Here is a 20011-nt window from a genome sequence, read left to right on the forward strand (position 1 = left end):
TATGTATAATTGTATGTTTGTAAGAATAATGTAAGAGTAGTACAAATAATATTTGTATGTAAATGAAAGAATATGTAAGATTAATCCTGTAAACTGTTAAACTACAACTCACTCAGCGTAGCTGACTTTTAGTATGCATGCAGGCAAATAGGCCGAGGCAGCTGGCGTGACACATGGCAGGGACTGGAGAGACTGGCATCTTGGAATCGAAGTGTTATGAATTATGATGTTATGTTAAGACAATTCAGCTTTTGTTTAAGACAAGAATTGTTGTTTTTGTAATATGATGGTGAATGTTTAACTATTCCGCGAAAGTTTTAATTAACTCTGATTTTAGAACTGTGTTTATGAGTAAATCCAATGCCAAAGTAGGGCTACCGGGAACGGGGCCTTATATATATATATATATATATATATATATATATATATAGGGTAAGGATCCTAAGAGAACCATTGGCAAATTGAGAACTTTGAGAACTATTTTGGACCACTAAAAAAACCCTCTAAAAAATATTTAAAAAATTATAAAACAAACAAAACCGAAAATTTTAAAAAAGTAAAAAAAACCAAAATTCTTATATTTCATTCCGGTTTCATAAAAAAAAACCGAAAATTTTTTTTTCTTTATTTTTAATTCGTATTATACCTATACACATATGTATACTTTAATTTAATCTCTAGTTACGTAATATACACATATGTATATTATCATTTACCTTAAATTATACATATGTGTAGGAAAAAACATGTGTATACATATTATACATATATGTATAATAAAAAAAAACGATTTTTTTTTCTTTTTAATTCATATTATACCTATACATATATGTATATTTTCATTTAATCTCTAGTTATGTAATGTACACATATGTATATTATCATTTACCTTAAATTATACATGTGTATAGGAAAAAAACATGTGTGTACATATATGTTTATATTATACATATATGTATAATTTAGCTAAACCAAGAATTTTTTTTTTACGTTTTTTTTTTAGAAACCGGGATGATAAATAAGAACTTTGGTTTTTTTACTTTTTTATTTTTGCGTTTTTTTTGTTTTATGATTTTTTTTTTATTTTTGGGTTTTTTTGTGATCTAAAATGGTTCTCATAGTTCTCAATTCCCAAAAAGTTCTCACATGATTCTGATCCTATATATATATATATATAGTAAGGAACAGAATGTGAATGCTCTAAGTATCTTGATGTGATTTGATCCTTCTTTAATACAAAAACAGTTTAGCGCCTTTTGAATACCAACATGCATATTGTTTTCAAAGCATTCTCAGCCCGTTTCTAAAAAGTATGTGAAAGAGATTTGTAAATTATATGGTATGGTTATGAGTGGTTGTAAGTGAAGAAAAATGAAAATGTTATAAGGAAAAGTTAAAATTTCACTGTTCATATCGTATAATTTTTTAATATTTTTTTTAAAATGTTTGTAAGTGGAAGAAAAAGAAAAGATAATGATAAAAATATAAAAAAATATTATTTAACTAAACAAGAGTGAGAAAAACAGTGATTTTTAGTATAATTATATTATATATGGATATCTTGGGGAAATGAGTTGGGAATGCTCTCACCGAATAATTGGCTGCCTTTTTCTCCCACTTTATCTGACAAACGCAAAGTACAAGTGCGTAAACACTGGTTATGTACTGAACGCATCCCCTCACATAAGTTGATCGCACCATTCACATTCATAAACCAATTATGCTAAACTACTAAAGGCCAGCGTTCCATTTCAAAGTGTAGCATCCCACCTCTTATTCATCATATATGTTACATGTCCACTAGTGAAGACAACAAAAACAGCAATACATGTGCCAATACATGTGCCGCAACAAACCATTTTAAAACATTATCTTTTCTTCAAAGCGAAACTCGCATTAAAAAGACTGATCTCTAGTTAATCAAAACCGGATATTGTACAAATTCGGGTACATACAAATTGTTTGCTATATCTCAAAATGAGCAGGCTACCAAATCCGTCTCTATATGAAAAACCCAACCAAGTGCCTACATGAATAAGACACCAAAAAAAAAGCATTTTAAAAAAAAAAACATTTGTAGTTGCATCATGATTCCATTTACTTTGTCCTTTGTTTCTTGTAAAGCAGATGTTGAACAATCTTCTTCATCGCCACCTGCTTATTACCGGATTATCCAACAGAACAGAACACGTTTTCATTTCCATGAGACAAAAATAAATCCCAATTGGCTGATTTTATGTAAAACCTTGTTTTGGACCAAAAGCAGACTGGCGGGTGGGTCTGGTATTATGAGTCGGTGCGGGTCCCAGAATTCCCAAACTTGGGTCGGGTGAGGTGAAAGATGGTCTTGGTAGTAAATGGACGGTTGTGTTTGGGTCAGATTCTGCTCGTCGTCTTCTTTTCCATGCTTCAAACTTTGCTGTATCGAGCACGCCTTTGTTAAGTGACCCAGATGATGATTGGTTTCTAAAGCCTCTTGGGTTGATTTGAGATGTACCAACTCCTGATGCAACCTCGTTTTCTTGTTTGAGTTTGGAATAGATTTGTTGAAGTTTACCGCCAGATAAGTTTGAAAAGTTTGAGACGTAGTTCCAGAGTCGTGTTGTCATCCCTGATTTAGTTATTTGACAGAAATCAGAGCTTCATATTAACAAGTGATCCTCAAGAATATAACTTTTAATGCATTATTAATTAAATAATTTAACATTTTAGTAATTTAAGGCCTCTTTTGCCACCTGAAGAGAAGAGTAGAGAAGAATGATAATACTAGGGGTGTAAATTTTCTGGGTTTGTGTTTTAGTAAAAATGGGTTCAGGTCAAACCCACGAACACGTTTAGCTAAACGGATCACTTTTGTGTCAACCCGAAGGGTTCGTGGGTTGACCCATTTAACCCATTTTATTTTTTAATTCTTATAAAAAATGTGTTTTATATCAAATATTAAATTGATTGAGTATTTTATGCCACAATTTAAAAGTTAAAAAAGAAATTGATATACCATTTATAATTAAAATATAAAGATTTTGCATAAACTTGCATTTTTGTCCTACAATTGTCATTTTAAAGAGTTAATATGTAAAAACATAAAGGCCATGTTCGTGTTAACCCGACGGTTCTTGAGTTGACCCACCAGTTGTATTTTCTAATTCTTGCGAAAAATGTGTTTTATGTCAAAAATTATGTTTGATTGAGTGCCACAATTTAAAATTTCAATTTGGAAATTAATCTAATATTCAAAATTAAAATATAATTATTTTATACAAACTTGCATTTTTTGTCATAAAATTGTAATTTGAATTTGAAATAACTAATATGTAAAAATACAAAAGACGTGTTTCATTTAGCGCCCCTAGATAGATAATACCATGAAGAAAGTTACTTACTGTCTTGCTTGTATGGATCCTCCTCATGGTCAATAACAATCTGGTCAACCTTTTGCCCAAGAATCTGTAGATAATTTCTAATTCTAGAAAGGACCTGAAACCATTTAAAATTGAATTTCCATTTCAAAATTTTGCACTTATTTATAAATCTATTTAAAGAACAATAGATCAAACGTACTTTTTCTTTAGGAAGATCGGCACTGGTAGTTTGCAACCTATGAAGGCGTTCGAGTGTCTTTTTCTCTTGAGTCAACACATCTTCACACCATTCCATCCATTTAACTTCCTTGAACTGTTCATAAACCTCTTCAGTGTCTGACATCTCACCTTCTTCTTTAACTAACGCCTCGTTCTTTTTGCCACGTGTCATTTTCAGTTTCTCGTTTGTGACGGGTGATGGTTTCAACTGTTTTCCTTTAGCACGCAAAGTTGGAATGTTGGGTGGATGATCCTTTTGCTGCTTTTTAGAACCCTTTCTGCCAGTTTTGGGCCCTAAACTCTTGCCACCAACAGCCACAAGTTCCTATGAATAAAGGTTAGTTAGAATCATAAACAATCTCCAGTTAAAGTCAAGTAAAGGATGAGTGGACTTGCCATTTCAAGAAGTTGAGAAGCTCGTTCTTTTAACTGAGGGGCCCGCGGTAAGAATGTTTCATGATGTTGAAGTTCCACAGGGGCGATCTTTTTCATAAGACCGAGCTTTTCATCTAGTCTTATCTTTTCCCAGTTTCCAAATCCATGATAATGGATCCCTAGTAGCAATCGCGCGTCATCCTCTGAAGACAGAAATGGATATAATTTTTTTAAGAATCCTTGCTATTTCTCATTAAACTCAAAACGATTACAACAAAGTGGCAGGCAAACGATTACAACAGGTGGGAATGTTGATTCGTTTGCTTATGAACTGGTCAATTCAGGTTACATGTCTAAGGGGTCACAAGTAAAAATAAAAAAAGCCAGCTAAAAGGAAAGATGGTCAAATAAAAGTAATAAGTAAAAATGATATTTCTATATAATATTGGGCACAACTATTTACAAAAGGATGGATAAATATGTTCCAGGTAACCCCATAAAGCACTAATGTTTCAACCAAACCTATGACTAGGAATGTAAACAAGCCAATCCGGCTCATGAGCTACTCAAAATCAGCTCGTTAAAAGCTTGAACATAACCGAGCTTAAACGAGCTCCAGCCTAAAAACAAGCTTGTTCAATAAATGAGCCCCAGCTTCATATCGAGCTCGATCTGGCTCGCAAGCCTAAACAAGCCCTATTATTTTTATAAATTTTATTTTAACATATTAAAAATATACTTATATAATAACTAACCATTATATATAAATCTTATTATTATAACGACAATATATATTATGTTATAAATAGAAGTTATTGAAAAAAGTATATAAATTTAAAATGAATACAAATTAATTAATATATAATAAAAGAGCCAAGCTCAAGCCTACAAAACTACTTACGAGCCGAACTCGAGCTCGAGCTCTCCTAAAGCAAATCAACGAGCTTGACAGGAAGACAATGAGGAAAGCAAACTTACTCTGGTTCCACCCACAACCTTTAGACCAAGTTGCAGGTTTGAGATACATCAAAGCCTGAAACTGTGAGATTGGATCTTTGTAGCGGTTAATGCGCTTTCCAAGAAGTTGAAGTTCTTCAACACGGTTTAGTAGATCATCAGCCTTTACAGGAACACCAAAAAAATCCAACAATGGGCCCTACAAGAGGTTAAATTCTCTTCAATATTAACCACAACAATCGCTATAACTCTTAAAGCAGATCAAATTGCAAACAAATAAAAAATAAATTAAGTGACAACCTTTGCATCCAGACTTCCTCCACTAACAGCTTCTCTGCAACCATCTAATAATGCATCAAAAAGCTCAACCTGTGCCTCCACTGGAGCAGCTTCAACACAGCCACCAACCTCGGCTGCTATTAAGTCAATTTGGCTGTCGTTCCCAAACTTCTTTACCTGGTTTAGAATAACTAGTAATTGTGAATATATAACAAACAAAAGAAAATATGCAAAGTCAACAAAATCAGATATCAAATGCTAGCTTATGTAAAACTTTTTAGACCTGGTAGAAGAAAATAATCAACATATAAAATGCTAAAATAACAATTAAAAAAAACTATAGCGCAAAACTAATAGCCATCAGTGAAGTACTTTTTGAAAGAATAATCACAAAACTAATACCAAATAGTAATAAATAGAGAAAAGAATAAAAAGTAAGAGAATCTTTGATCCAATAAAGCTAGCAGTTCCTGACAACTACTAATTATGTAAAGCATGATCACTCCATTAAGCAGGGTCAGAACTTATTTTGATGATCATGAGATAAGTATTTAGACGGTAGATACGTATATATGAATAAAATATTGATCTTTAGACGTAATAGATCAAAACAATAAATTAGCAAATCCAGTTCAGATTAAAGAAGAATCATTCAATCAACTAGTAGAGTTATGCCAGATTACATTCAAATTAATTAACAAATAATTATATCAAAACACAAGGCTAGTATTCAAAATTGCTTCATATGTATGAGTCTGTCAGGGCATTAATGCAAGAATTATTTCTTTGAGAGAAAAATAATATAAATAAGAGAATCTCACCGCACGGAAAAAACGTGTAGCATCTCTCTTAGGCAAGGTGCCATATGACCAACCTCTTGTTTGTGCAGAAGCTCCCTCCATTGCTGGAGTTTGGTAACTTGTCAAATCAGCCTTTCGATGCTTTATATTTTTGTCTTGAATTTCAACATTTTTCTTTTTCCTTTTATTATTTCTTTCAGGTGGAAATTCCTCAGCATAACTCTTGCTGTTGTTCCTTGCAGCTCGTGGAGCTAAAGCTTCCTACATTTATAATATGCAAATACATAAATAATTAACTAAATGCCTACAAAATGACAGCATATTGTAAACTAAATATATGTACATACATCAGCCTGTGCAATGGCTTCAGGTTTAATCCATCGACTCCAGAAAGTTCCATCATCTTCAGCAGAGCAGAAATTTGCAACCTGCAGATGAGGTATAACATTAAGGAAACAAAATAACTCCACTCTGCATTATAACTTAGTTTATATATAATCAAAGTGGAAAAAATTGGTAATATCTGGCAACTGCTTGCCTTAAATGCACTTAGCAATTCATTTCCTGGTTCTCCTTCAGCTCCTTTCTGTTCAACTTTCTCTGCTCTTTCAAGAATTTCATCAATATCCATGCTTAGAAGACGTTTTTTGTTTTCTTCGTCATTTCTATCTTCTTTGAACAATTCCTCCGCCCCAAATCTCAAAATAGCAGATAACTCGTTCTGGAACCATGAGAATGAATTAGATGGAGCATTCACTCCTTAAAATCAGAACACTTTAGATCAAATATGCATTAAAAGGGACCAGAAAGTTGAATAGAGTTATGATAACCGTTTTCTGAACCTTCAAATAACAAAAAACATATTCGTAATCAATACCTTGTCAAATCCACTTCCTTTTTTAGCTTCTTTCTTCTCCAATCTTCCCTCAGCATTTAGCTTCTGAATAACTAAATGATCAAGTACCTGAAAAGAAAAAAAAGACATAAACGCATGTTGAAACTAGCACCTTGTTCAAAGATATACATATATTTATAGTTCATATCATCAATATATATCTCTACAATATATGTTAGTCAATTAATCCACAGATAAAATATCAAGTATTAGCTAATAAAATATAAAAACTAGTAATTAACATACCATTTTCTTTTTTGCGCGTTCCAAGATGTCTTCCTCAACACTCTTGCTTGTCACAAACCTATAGATATTAACAACCTCCTGCTGTCCAATTCTATGAGCTCTACTCATTGCCTACACAAGAGAGAAATAGAGTCAAAATTAATTAATCAAAGTATAAAGATTCATGTATGTTGTGAGACCAAACCTGCAGATCGTTTTGAGGATTCCAGTCAGAGTCAAATATGATGACTGTATCTGCGGTTGCAAGGTTGATACCTAAACCACCAGCACGAGTGGAAAGAAGGAAGCAGAAATCATCACTTCCCGGTGCATTAAAATGCTCCATAGCTTGGTGGCGTACCTCAGATTTTGTACTTCCATCAAGTCTTTGATACTTGAATCCCTTAATTGACAAGTATTCTGCTAAAATATCCAACATCTTAACCATCTGCATTGCAAAAGTATCATTAGCTAATCATGATCTGTCAAGCACTACAGAAGATAGGTTTAATAAATGAAGTAAAATACCTGTGAAAATATTAAAACACGGTGATTTGTTTCATGCAATCTGTCAAGAAGTTTATCCAGGATAACTAGTTTTCCACTGCTAAGAATTACTCGCTCCAGTTTACTGCTACCAGTAATTCCAGAGTCGCCACCATAACCATGGTCAGCACTCTCAAATAGGAATGGATGATTACAGCATTTCTTCAACTCAACCACAATGTTTAAAAGAGAAACCTGCCGATTTGTAACGAATATAGCTCAGTAACTCAATGTTCAGTACAGTTTAAAAGTCCAAGAAAAAAAGGTTGTGAACAAAGAGACTGCTGATTATGAAAGTAATGTATATTTCTGTACATTACAGTGTTGTAAAACCCGTTAAGCGGTAGTCGGGCGGTGCGGTACCAACTAGCAATTAATCAGGATTAATTGAATTGGAATTTTATATATATACGTATATGTGTAACTATAAATAGTTAAATACAAAATTTTTCAGAATTTTATATATAATTTTTAAGCTTATTAATCGGAATGGATTAATTCAAATAGTTCAAAGATTTTGACCAATTTTACTAACTTTGACCGATTTTGACCAAAATTTGACTATTTTTTTACTGCCTTTGATTATGGATTTTAGGGGCCGATCAGTTGAAATCGCATCAGCCACCCAGCGATTAGTGATTAATCGTCGCCTAGAACCAATTTTTACAACACTGGTGTATTTAGACTAGTTTTGTAATTATCATAGTCTATAATGTATCTATGTGTAATATTTGACTGTATAAAGAGACCTATTTCGTATACAATCAATATATGATCAACCTTTGTGGTTTAACTATGTGAAGTGTGATATACTCGTTAAATATTAAAAACGACTTTCTTGACTTTTACATGCTTACCCAGAAATGGGTATGGCATTATCTCAATATCTAATTTTGAAGCTTATTAGTTACACAAACCAAATGCACAACCACAATATACATAAAATATCGAGGAACTACTTTCTTAACTTTTACATGCTTACACGAAAAATGCCTATAGATCTCAATATCTAATTTTGAAATTATCAGTTACACCAAATCCAACCAATAACCAAAAAGTGAGAAAATACAGCTGATTTATGCCTGTTTGGTGGTCAAAACATAAACAAATAAACTTCAAGTGGTTAACTTAAACAATTTGGCGGTCAAGAGTTAGAAAAAAAAAAACTTTGTACAAAACAAAAAGATAAGAAGCAGTAGGAAAGAGATGGTCAGTTGTACAGTACATGAGTTTAATGTTTTGGCAACTTATGACAAAATTACATTCAAATTTAACAGCATGTATGCAATCATGTTTTCCGCACATAAAATTATAAAGCACGAAAATATGAAAATATATCAACATTAACACGGAAAATAGAATCTAGCATTAAACATAAATTTAACACTAACACATGTTCATATTTGAGAAGGCTTATCTAACCTGATTTCCTCGTACACCTTTGTTCAAGTCATGAAAATTGCGTTCCAGAATCCACTTGTAATACCTAAGAAACAAACTGTCAGTTAACTGGCCGATGTAATAGTATAATAATAATAGAATAAAAATAAACTGAATGAAATTTACTGCTTCTGTAGAGGGGACATCTCAACCCGAAGAATCCGCTCAATCTTTGGTGGCAATGACTTCTCCACATCCTTTATAACTCTCCGCAGAATGTGGGGCCGTAACTCCATATGAAGATTAGCAAGCTATAAATAGTACAACAATAATAATATTAAAACCGGATGGAAAGCAAATATGGAGAAAAGAAAAGATGTAATAATACCTCATTTTCATTAAATGAACTAAGATTCTTGTAATTCTGAACAAACTCATCCTTGCTATGGAATTTATCCGAGTCAAGAAAGTGAAGCAACGCCCTGTCATCACATAAAATAAAAGTAAAATCTTAAATCACTGATAAAAAATCAGATAGATTCTACATGAAAGAATAACAGATTAAAAATACCATAATTCTTCCACACTGTTTTGCAGAGGAGTGCCAGTAATAAGAAGCTTGTTTTTCGTTCTGAATTCCTATGAAACAAATTATGATGAAATAAACCATGATAACGAAACCATAAAGTATTATTCGCATACCTTGAGTGTTGTATATAATGACGCTTCACTGTTTTTTAACCTATGTGCTTCATCAACCATAAGGTAGTTCCACTTAATTGTTGATAGCACCATCTTATCCTTTAGTAAAACTTCATAGGTTGTTAATAGTGCATCAAACTTTGTAGTGCCACCAGCGTTCTTATCAGAGAAAAATTCATATTGCTGGCAAACCTATAGCCACATGGGCAAAGTACATGAATAAACTAGATCAGGACCTTTTAAATATAAATTTAATTATAATATTAGGCAGAACAAACATCCCTAGAACATTTGTAAAACATGAGTACTTATATCCATCAATTTATCAGAAAAGAATTATTAGACATACTAATATATACCACCGCAAATTTCCATGTCATTTCTCAACAGCAATTTTCCATGCCATTACTAGCTTTCAATATATACCACCATAAAATTTATTAACAGGCCATAAAAGCATGAAAAAGTTAGGAAAAAAAATCTTGAAGATTACTTTTGGCCTCTCAAAAATCAAATGTCTGATCCATGAAAACTTACATAAACAGTATTAAGAACCTCCAAAAATATACAATTCTTATGCTCGGTTTTTATCGCTCAAAACATAATTGATGTTCACTTTTATATAGAACTTATTTTATACAGAGTTTATGTTCACTTTTATCAGTAGACGTCTTCCAAAACTGGAATATATATTACTATTAGCTGTTTATCTTCTGTAGAACATAATAAAAGCTTTAAGAGCACATTCCCAAAAAAAAATTACAAGAACCAACATTAGCTTACCTCTCGACTTGCACGAGTCCCAACATATACGATCATGTTCATATCAGGAAGCCACTTTCTGAACTCTTTAGCCCAATTTGACAGAGTTGATAAAGGAACAACAACAAGAAAAGGCCCATGAATTTGTTGTGAGTTCTGTCGGATCAATAAAAGAAAGTAATCAGGTATTCAGCTTTAGAACACAAATTGACAAAAATAAATGTGAGAACAAATATAAGAGTACCTGAAGAAAACCAAGCATAGAAACCGACTGAACAGTTTTTCCAAGACCCATTTCATCAGCTAATATCACATTTGTATCATTTCTCCAGCTGTGCTGTGAATATTGTTAATAAGTACAACTTGAATGAAACAAACTTCCTAGGTATTTGTATGACATACCTATTAACAAGAAAATTCAAGCCCTCAAGTTGATAGTCTCTCAGTTTTCCGCCTTTTAACCAATCAGGTTGTTCATCAAGCTTTCTCAAACTTGCTATAAAATTACAAATAATCATTAAACAATAATAACGGATAAAAAGTCATGTTGGGGAATCTCATATGACTAAAAGCGTCAAAAACATTTATGATACCACCAGGGTACCGGTGTGGTAATCATGTCAGGTTGGTGGATTGTAAAAAAAATCAACACAAACACCACAGATATATTTATTCGTGTAAAAGACATCAAGTTTTAAGCAGGTCAACCCAAAACATGACTTGTTTGATAATCAGGTTACAATGGCCAGCCCGTGACATGATTATTTCTGTGTTGTGAACTTGTGATCGTGTGAATAATTGCTAACCCAAATTCATGCTTCATTTTCACCGTCACAAGAATAACATTCAAACCTGTAAATCCTCCAGTTTTTGATTCACCATTCTTCATTTCATCCGATGAAGAATAACAATTTAACTTATACTTTAAGGAGTTGTCATCGAATTTAGTTTTTATATATAATGATCTGATAATTGCATCTCGGCTTCTAGAACAAACCTCTTAACTTAGTTGTTGTGAGCATTATTTAATATAATATGCAATTCTAAAACATCTATCAATAACTATTAGCATTTTTAGGTTACATTTAAATTTAGGTAAACATAAAAACTTGACAAGAAAGGAAACTAGTATTTTAAGAGCATGTATGTACAAGAACATTTTTATTTTTCAAATACACCACAAGGCATATGCCGGTCAATAGTCAATGCTCTTAAATCACATGTTAAGCTGTGCTCTTAATTAGTAATTTTCTTGTACATTGATTATCATTATCATAAAGTGTGTGATGAAATAAAATATATATAAAAGACATACCTTTACTCTTTCTTCGCTGAAAATCTACCATTTTTCCTTGTGCAGCTGCAAGAGCAGCTTCTCGAGCCTACACATCCAAGCTAAAAATTAGAAACCCAAAACTAATGATTTGTCGTATTGAGATAGATAGATCAAGTGACAAATAAGACATGTCAAGTGCCTATACTATCCTATAATAATAAATGAACATTTGTTATATATACATTTAACCTAGCATGCAAAGATTTTAAAGATGAAAGTTGCTTGACAAAGTAACTCAAGACAAGGCTTCAATTTGCGAAAAACACATTCAAATTAGAACATTACCTTATATTCATCAATTGCTGCTTGTGCAAACGCAATATCATCAAACTTCTCCCTGTAAATATTATATCAGAATAAGCAATCAAGCAGGAATCTTGTATGAGCATTTACATAAGATAGGCATCAAAAATATTTAAGTGTTTAGAAAAGTAGCTACATATGGGATGCCATTTAGTGCCGGAAAAAAAAAGACAATGCTCACAACCACCAACGTAAAATGATACTTGAAATGGTTGTAAATAAGGTATTTTAAAGCAATCATTTGTTTCTAAACCAAAGAAATTATGATAGTATGATACAAGGGAACATGTAATTTAGCTAAAAATCTCCCAAAAAGAAATGTATATATGGTGTTTTGGAAAGCCGTAATTGTTGTAGTTTTCATGGTTCAGAGGCAATTAAAACACAAAAAGATGGTATTGCTGTTATAAAAGTAAACACACAACAACATGCATAAAAGCAAAATAAAACGACATAATGTTCGCTCTTTTAAGTTTTGCTCATTTGAGTTTGAAATAATAAATAGATTGTGAATGAAATTGGAACACAAAGTCATCTTTATGGTACAAAAAACGGGTATCAAAAGGCGTTCCTCTAATACCAACTGGAGTAGAAATAAGAAATACACGTCACAGAATGATATATTTATTAACTAACCAAAATACTTGGCTACTAAACCATTGTATTTAGCCCAACAAAATCAGGATTCATAAAATTAACTGTTTTTATATACCATGTTGCTTCAGCATATGAGAGTCCTTGCCACTTAACCAAATACTCTGGAACTTCCAAGCCTTTGCTGAGTCTATCAGCAATTATCCTCTCAACCTAAAATAGAAAATCATAGCATCAAATACAATAGTGTTGAAAGAGCACAAGAGATGACCTAAATAGAATAAGATGTAAAACCTGACAATTCTGCTTGATAAGATCTAAATCCATCTCCTTGCTCACGTCAATAACCTCAATCTAGAAAACAATGATGTACGATAAGAAAAATAAAGTCCGTCTTCGACAAATAAAAAGTATGAAGGCAATAAAGTTACTGATATCAGAAGAAATAATGATAGATAATAAGTAAACTACTATCTTTGCAACTCTTGCTTTATCGACACTTACACCAACGACCTTGCAGATATTAGTTCCTATTAATTTTGTGCTTCTATGTATATTATTATTTTACTTTGAAGAGTAGAATTCCAGTGAAGAGAGAGAAAAAGATCAAGTAGACTAAAACAAAGAATAAAACCACCACATCTGATATATCAACAACATCACAGGCAGAAGTCAAGTTCATCATAAAATCACATATAATATGAAGAAAGATCTCGTTTTCTATCAGCTTATTATATTTCAAAAACTAGAGGATAGCCTCATCAATTCCATTTCCTATTTAGAAATTATTTCCTTTCTCACGTGTTAAAACATGCCAGTCTTCAGCAATGATTTACTTTTGTAATTGACCTGGTGAGTATATCAATTTTTATGTGTCACCTAGCAGGTACAACACACCTTCCACAACAAAATATGTTTATATGCTATAAAGAAGCATAACTTATTCTATGAAAAACATGTGATACCAAAACCAATCTACAAAACCTTCTCTCACCTTGTTAATTCCACATACACATTATAATATAAACCACCTAAAAAGAAAATTAGAATAGAATGCCACTCATTGAAACAATCAACGGTCCTTGCACCTTAGCAATCCCTACATAAATTTGCAACTGCCAGTTCATTGTTTCATAAGTGATATGTACTGTATTTTAAAAAAAAATTAAAAATAAAAAAAAGAGACTAAACTTTATAACTGATTACTAAAACAACCCACAAGTTTTATCTTGAATAAACCTTTCAAGTATAAGCAACATAAGCAGGGGAGATAGTGAGGAAAGAACAGTAAAAGAAATAAATACATGGCTAGTGTGGACCATTACCTCCTCACGAGATACTGCTCTCCTGTGCTTTATTTCTTCCACAACTTTTTTAGTGTAGTTTATAACCTTCTTAAACCCACTCAACTGACCACAAACAGAAACAAAATAAAAGGATTAAAAACAGAATGAATACCTCAAAAAGTTCTGAACTAATACACACAATAGAAAGTAAAACACTTACATTTTGTAGTTGAGAAAATGATTTCCATTGACAATGCAAATGTGATTGGCCTTTCCATTTGATAAAGAATTCAGTATCATACCAATCTGGCTCTGAGTCAAATAAATGGCTCAACAATACAGGCTCAGTAGATTTGTTGTTCTGCATAGCTTCTTCTGCCATGCCCTTTGGCTGATGCCACAGCACCTTCTCAATAGAGTCACCATCTTCCTCTTCCATCTCATCCTAACCTCACATGTTAATATACACAAATTAATAATGAGAACATATAATAAAATACCATCAGCTAGCAGTCAAAACACAAATGAGCATTGGTAGATGACTTTACAAATTATATATATATTAAAAACCAAAGATTCCTCCCCTCACAAATTCACTATTCATCAAATTATCAAATGTATAAAATAGGAAGCCTTTTGTACAATTGTTTAAGGCATTCTTTATACTTTTGTTTGCAATTAGTGATTCTCTAATTGTATTGTGTATTTTTGGTCATAGTTTTTTTTCTAACAAGACTTTAGCTTTGGACTTTGAGATCTTTTTGCTGCATTAGCAATCAGAATTATTCGCAGGGTTATTTGTAACTAAAAAGACTATTGTTTTACAATTTACACATTTATATATCACTTGATGTTTTGGAAAGTATGTTTTATGTAATTATCCACTCTTTTTGGTCGACTTTTATCTGTTGTGAATTAACATACCAATTGTTGGTACCATACTGGTAATTAAGCAAACCAAATCAATACAAACCAAGCGTGTAAACTGGGTTTTCATTATCTACAACCATCATCTACTGTATACCCGCGCGCCGCAACGCGCAGGTACAAAAGCTCGTTAACAAGAAAAATCAAAGAAAGCAACTTATAGGTAAAGTAAAAAATTCAATAAATTATATATATATATAGGTTGCGTGATTATGTTATTAGTTGCTTAATTTTTGTTTCATGATTACTTTTACATGTTGCGTAATTAGTTATATGTTGCACAATTATTTAACTTTTATTTAACTTATATATATGCTGCGTTAATTATGGCGCAGAAGGCCTTTGTACATTTTGTACATTCAAGCGTCCTTTGTACAATAGCATGCCCCTATAAATATGTGTGTGTGCGTGAATTATTCATACCTTGTGGGTCTTTTTCTTGGCATCTTCATCATGCTCTTCGCTTTCGTCACTTTCAACATATGATACTTTGCGCACGGATCTGGTTGAAGTTCTAACTTCATTGAATCTTCCAGAAGCTTTTGTAGTGTCTTTGCGAGGATGACTACTTCTTGTACTTTTAAAGTCATCTTCAAAATAATCATCTGAATCATTTGGATCTTCTTCATCATCAAATGATGTTCTACTTCTACCTCTTTTCCTCCGACTCAAAGAGATTGATGGTTTAGATTCTCTACTTGGCTTTGAACCACGCTTCTGCCTTTGTATGCCACTTGATTTTTTATAAATATTGTCATCTGAGATGTCTAATTCATCATCCTCAAAGTTATCGTCTTCATCTAAATCCTCACCGTCCCAGTCTTCATCATGTACCTATATATAATACAAGTGTGTGTAGGCGTAAAGAAATTGATTTCATGAACAAGCAAATCCTATCTGTTTGTAGTAACATATGCAAATTTAAGAAGCATAAGCAGGTCTGTTCCTACAATTGATTCACCATTTTGATGAAGACAAGAGCCCTAAACACTGAAGCAGTGAGATGTGCAACTTTATCAGATGATAGTTTCTTAATTTAATCTCTGAATGTGCAGGTTGCATATTGACTACAAACAAATACAAGTTTACACAGCTCAAGCTTCCTTAAGAGCTAAAGAATCCGAACCAGATCAAGCCTTTTTAAGAGTTAAACTTGCATTTGACGAGAAAATGATGAATTTCATGGAGTCCGTGTGTGTAAAAGTTTAAGCATATCATAAAGTAATATCAGGATCCACTGCATGCACATACAGACTAGAAACCCTACTATTATCCAAATCAAGCTACAAAATCGTATTCTTCAACGCATTACAAGTATATTTACAGATGCGTATTTGGAGTATAAAGTACACTCACAACAAATTGACATACAATTACACATGTGATCTAAGAGAGAAGGTTTAAGCAAAATTCAAGTAGTGCCTTAACCAGCATATAAGATCCAAAACTAAAACCAGCTACACTTCCTAATCACAGACAGCGATAGCAGTAAACCATAATAATGAGGTAAAGCAATGCATGAAAGAAAAATATACAAGGAATAACCTTCTTCCCTCTTCCATCACTTGTTGTGATTAAATCAGGATCAAAATCTGCATCTGCAGGGTCATCTTCTGCAGCAAATAAATGAAATATTTGTAAGAAATAGTGCATATAGTAATTGCAACAGAACAGAATATTGCCAATCACATCAAGTTACCATCTTCTTCTTCCTCATCATCATCTTCAAATTCAGCATCTTCAACATAATCATCCCGAAAAGAAGATTTAGACTTGTTTCTAGACAAAAAGTTACTGGCAGCAACACGCGGCTGTGGTATTGAACTATAACCAGCTGCATTGTTTACAAACTTGTGGTGCAGTGAATCATTTTGGTCATCTCCATCCAACTCATAATAATCATCAGACAACATCTCATCAATGTTCTGACCTTTATTTACTTCTGACAAATCATTCCCTGATCCATCTTCAATGTTATAACCAGAACTGCTTTTCGATTCATGCCCTGAGTCCGACCCCTGTCTATGATTCATCGGTTGGCAGTCCTTCCAAAACGTTGAACCCCATTTCCCCGATGGTTTCCTTGTAGCATTAGTATTAGTATCCCCTAAATTCAATAAGTTATCATCTGACTCATTTAGTGTCTTTGTTGTAAACTCTTTATCCATAGTAGAAGTTGTTTCCAAATCATCATTTCCACCTGGCCTCTTGTCATTCAAATCAATATCTGAAACTGCAGCATTGGTATAGTTTCTAAAAAATGCCATTCTGATTGTAACCTGAAAAAAATTGTTAAGAATCAAAATAGCGCAGTAAATTAGCATCACAGAAACAAAAATGAATCTCACGCACAAAATAAAAAGGAAAATAAAGAACACGACTAGCTATGCAGTTAACGCGGAAAAATATCGCATATTGGTCAAGGACCGATATTTGAGATATCAGTGGGATATCAGTAATTTTAATATCATGCAGAATTTATATATGTATATATAGAAATTTAGCATTAACAATTCGGTATACTCTTCTACAATTAACAAAAATTAACCTTTTGCAACTTGCAAAACACTAACAATTGTTGCAAGTAGGAACTAACTAAGACTTAAAACACTAACATTAAACACTAAAAACTAAGAATTAAAACTTAAAACACTGATATCGTAAATACCAGTGATATATCGGTCTAATATCGCCGATATAATCAGTACCGATGTTCTGGCCGAAACCAATAACCGAGTTATCTGTGGATATTCACTGCATAGACAACTAGATGACATGGTTCAGTCAAGGTGACCTGCGTCCACTAGAGATAAAATACAGGCTCAAAGCCTTGATAATTAGGGCAAATAAGAGTGAAACAACAATCTAGACGAAAACAACATAATTCAATAGGTCTGGAAGCATAATCAATGGATCGGTCATTCTATATACACCAGAACATCAAACCGAGTCACAAAACACTCGTAATTTTCTAAATCCAGAAACCAAAACCCTAATTCGGATCGTAATTAGAAGTTTAAAACCACAATCGACCGATGCGTGAGTGTGTGACTGTTATACGAATATTATTATTATTATTATTATTATTATTATTGTTATTGTTATTATTGTTATTATTCAAATTAATTAATTTGAAAGACGACTCACATTTGTTGTTACGAATGAAACTCCAAATATAGATTCGGCGCGCGTTATACAGATTGATTACGGATTGAGAAGGACTCGGCTTACGTTAGCAATCGGGAGAAAGTAACAAAGACGCGGCGCACGTTAGCAATCGGAAAACCGGTGGAATAATAAAAGAATTGAAGAGGTATGTGTGTGTATTGGATTGAATCGGACGGCGGCGGTGGTGACTGGATTTACCGGCTCCGGCGGACGGAGGAAAGAGAGAATTTGGGGGAGTTTTGACAAGGGTTATTATTTGGGTTTGGTTTGGTTTGGTTTGGTTTTGTTAAATTAATGAATGAATGATTTAATTGATGATTTTATTTTGTGTGTATAAATAGATAAAATGGTGTTTTCAATTGGGGTGATTTGATCCTACCAGATGTCGACATGTGGCGGCTTTTAGTTTGAGAAGGGGTGGATCAACGGTGGAGACTAGCTGGTCGTCTCTTGACTTTACAAACAACAATTGCTCTGTGATGTGGGTGTTTGGGTTAGGGATTCATAATCCTTTTTTCTAAAATCCATATTACATATTGTGTGCATAAATAAATTCTTTATGAAAATAGGTAAAATGAATACTAAAATGTAACAAGAAAGCATACAATGCTCTAACTTGTTGGGTTTTCATTCATCTAATATTTTGAAATTTAACTCATTTTTTTGTATTATAAACCGGTTAAATAATTTTCCTGATGTGATATATGTATGTGATTATATTTATACTTTCATATATACGTTTATATGTGATTAAATGTTAATGGGTGTAACACTCCGGCTTTAAGCGGAATACGTCCGGGTGTAAAATACAGATCACTCATAAGCTCGTAACGCTATTAAAGCGACAATAATTATATTTATTTCTTTTCATTACATCACAAATACACAAATTTAGCATTAATCAAATAACAATAGAATAAACTTTGAATTTCATTATAATGGGGTTCTAATAACCTAATTTTTTTTCCATAAATCCAGTTTAATGTGGGCTGGTAAATTTTATATAATTTACTATAAAACGATTACAATAAAGTGGCAGGCAAACGGGCAACAAGCTGCGCCGCAACCCCCTTTTGAACAGCAAAGCCAAGCCTGCTAAAAACGAAGCTTTGGGACCTAGAAGCTGAAGAGGTTCCGTGTACGACGCGCTGAACCCTACTCAAAAATTTCACAGCCTCTGGAGCCAGAAAACCAAATGTATCAAAGGCAAATGGTAGAAAGACATGTTGATTATCTAAACAAGCTTTCTCGTGTTTAACAACTTTGCCCGATTCAGCCTTCAACGCAGCCTGACCCACAACAAACCCACGGTCCCTGAGCCCAACAAGAGGAGACACTCCTGTAAGATCCACACAGGCGTGTTTCCCCCCTGCCCACCCGAACATAAGAATAACCTAATGGTCCAACTAATCTAGTCTTCAATCTTTAAACTTCAACCTGCAGCACGTTTAAAATAATATATTTTGTCAACAATATTGTTGGTGAGAATTCATAAAGTTTTGCATATATATAATATGAAAAGTGTAAAATTCACAAGTCAACATGTATCGTCTGAATCATAAAGGAAAAGAAAAGTAAATACACGATATTCCAGTTCGCTTAACATAAGTTAAATCTACTAAGGAACCCCCGTTCGCCTAGCTACTTGGAGTATAGAATAATGATACCGTCATTTAAAAATGGACGGCGCAGGTAAGTCCCGTCGGACCCTCCCACTATGAGTATGAGTCTCCACCAACAAAAACAGTAAACAACTAGCACATAATCACATAGTTTACAAGCAATATGATACAAAATAATTACATACAAGACACGCATGTGAATTTTAGTTTGACACAAGAAAATCAAGTTTGAACGTGCTACACCCCAAAACGTGTAAAACTAAAAAGCGGTTA

The 20011-nt window shown here is 33.0% G+C and overlaps 1 protein-coding gene across 2 annotated transcripts; it reads right to left on the reverse strand.

Annotated features, from left to right (window-relative positions):
• Positions 1-1927: 1927 nt before the first annotated feature.
• LOC143559556 (protein CHROMATIN REMODELING 5-like) lies at positions 1928-17215 on the reverse strand. Of its 2 annotated transcripts, none has more exons than XM_077048092.1 (30): positions 16648-17215; positions 16494-16558; positions 15372-15782; positions 14242-14466; positions 14061-14144; positions 13030-13089; positions 12854-12948; positions 12124-12175; positions 11818-11884; positions 10905-10998; positions 10747-10834; positions 10524-10658; positions 9741-9932; positions 9610-9677; positions 9427-9520; positions 9225-9349; positions 9081-9144; positions 7641-7853; positions 7318-7560; positions 7134-7244; positions 6870-6956; positions 6531-6713; positions 6340-6420; positions 6014-6253; positions 5214-5369; positions 4935-5112; positions 3978-4159; positions 3562-3906; positions 3384-3477; positions 1928-2611 (listed from the first exon to the last, which is right to left on the reverse strand). In XM_077048092.1, exons 1-30 carry the CDS (start codon positions 17213-17215, stop codon positions 2235-2237), a joined length of 4977 nt encoding a protein of 1658 aa, XP_076904207.1. In that variant the 3' UTR covers positions 1928-2234. The 2 variants fall into 2 exon arrangements, with proteins under 2 accessions (XP_076904207.1, XP_076904206.1); XM_077048091.1 differs by having other exon boundaries at positions 16494-16561.
• Positions 17216-20011: the final 2796 nt, after the last annotated feature.

Source organism: Bidens hawaiensis, unplaced genomic scaffold (genome assembly GCF_021521415.1).
Source record: "Bidens hawaiensis isolate Kalapana, Puna unplaced genomic scaffold, B.hawaiensis_p1.1 tig00019934_1, whole genome shotgun sequence".
NCBI lineage: Eukaryota > Viridiplantae > Streptophyta > Magnoliopsida > Asterales > Asteraceae > Bidens > Bidens hawaiensis.

Excerpts from the sequence above, each read along its gene's own strand:
- LOC143559556 (XM_077048091.1), bottom strand. The coding sequence starts at position 17,215 with ATGGCATTTTTTAGAAACTATACCAATGCTGCAGTTTCAGATATTGAT. Across the intron at positions 7,561-7,640 it reads GTGTTTTAATATTTTCACAG|ATGGTTAAGATGTTGGATAT; the intron begins GTATTTTACTTC and ends TTTGCAATGCAG. Across the intron at positions 6,421-6,530 it reads AATTGCTAAGTGCATTTAAG|GTTGCAAATTTCTGCTCTGC; the intron begins GCAAGCAGTTGC and ends CCTCATCTGCAG.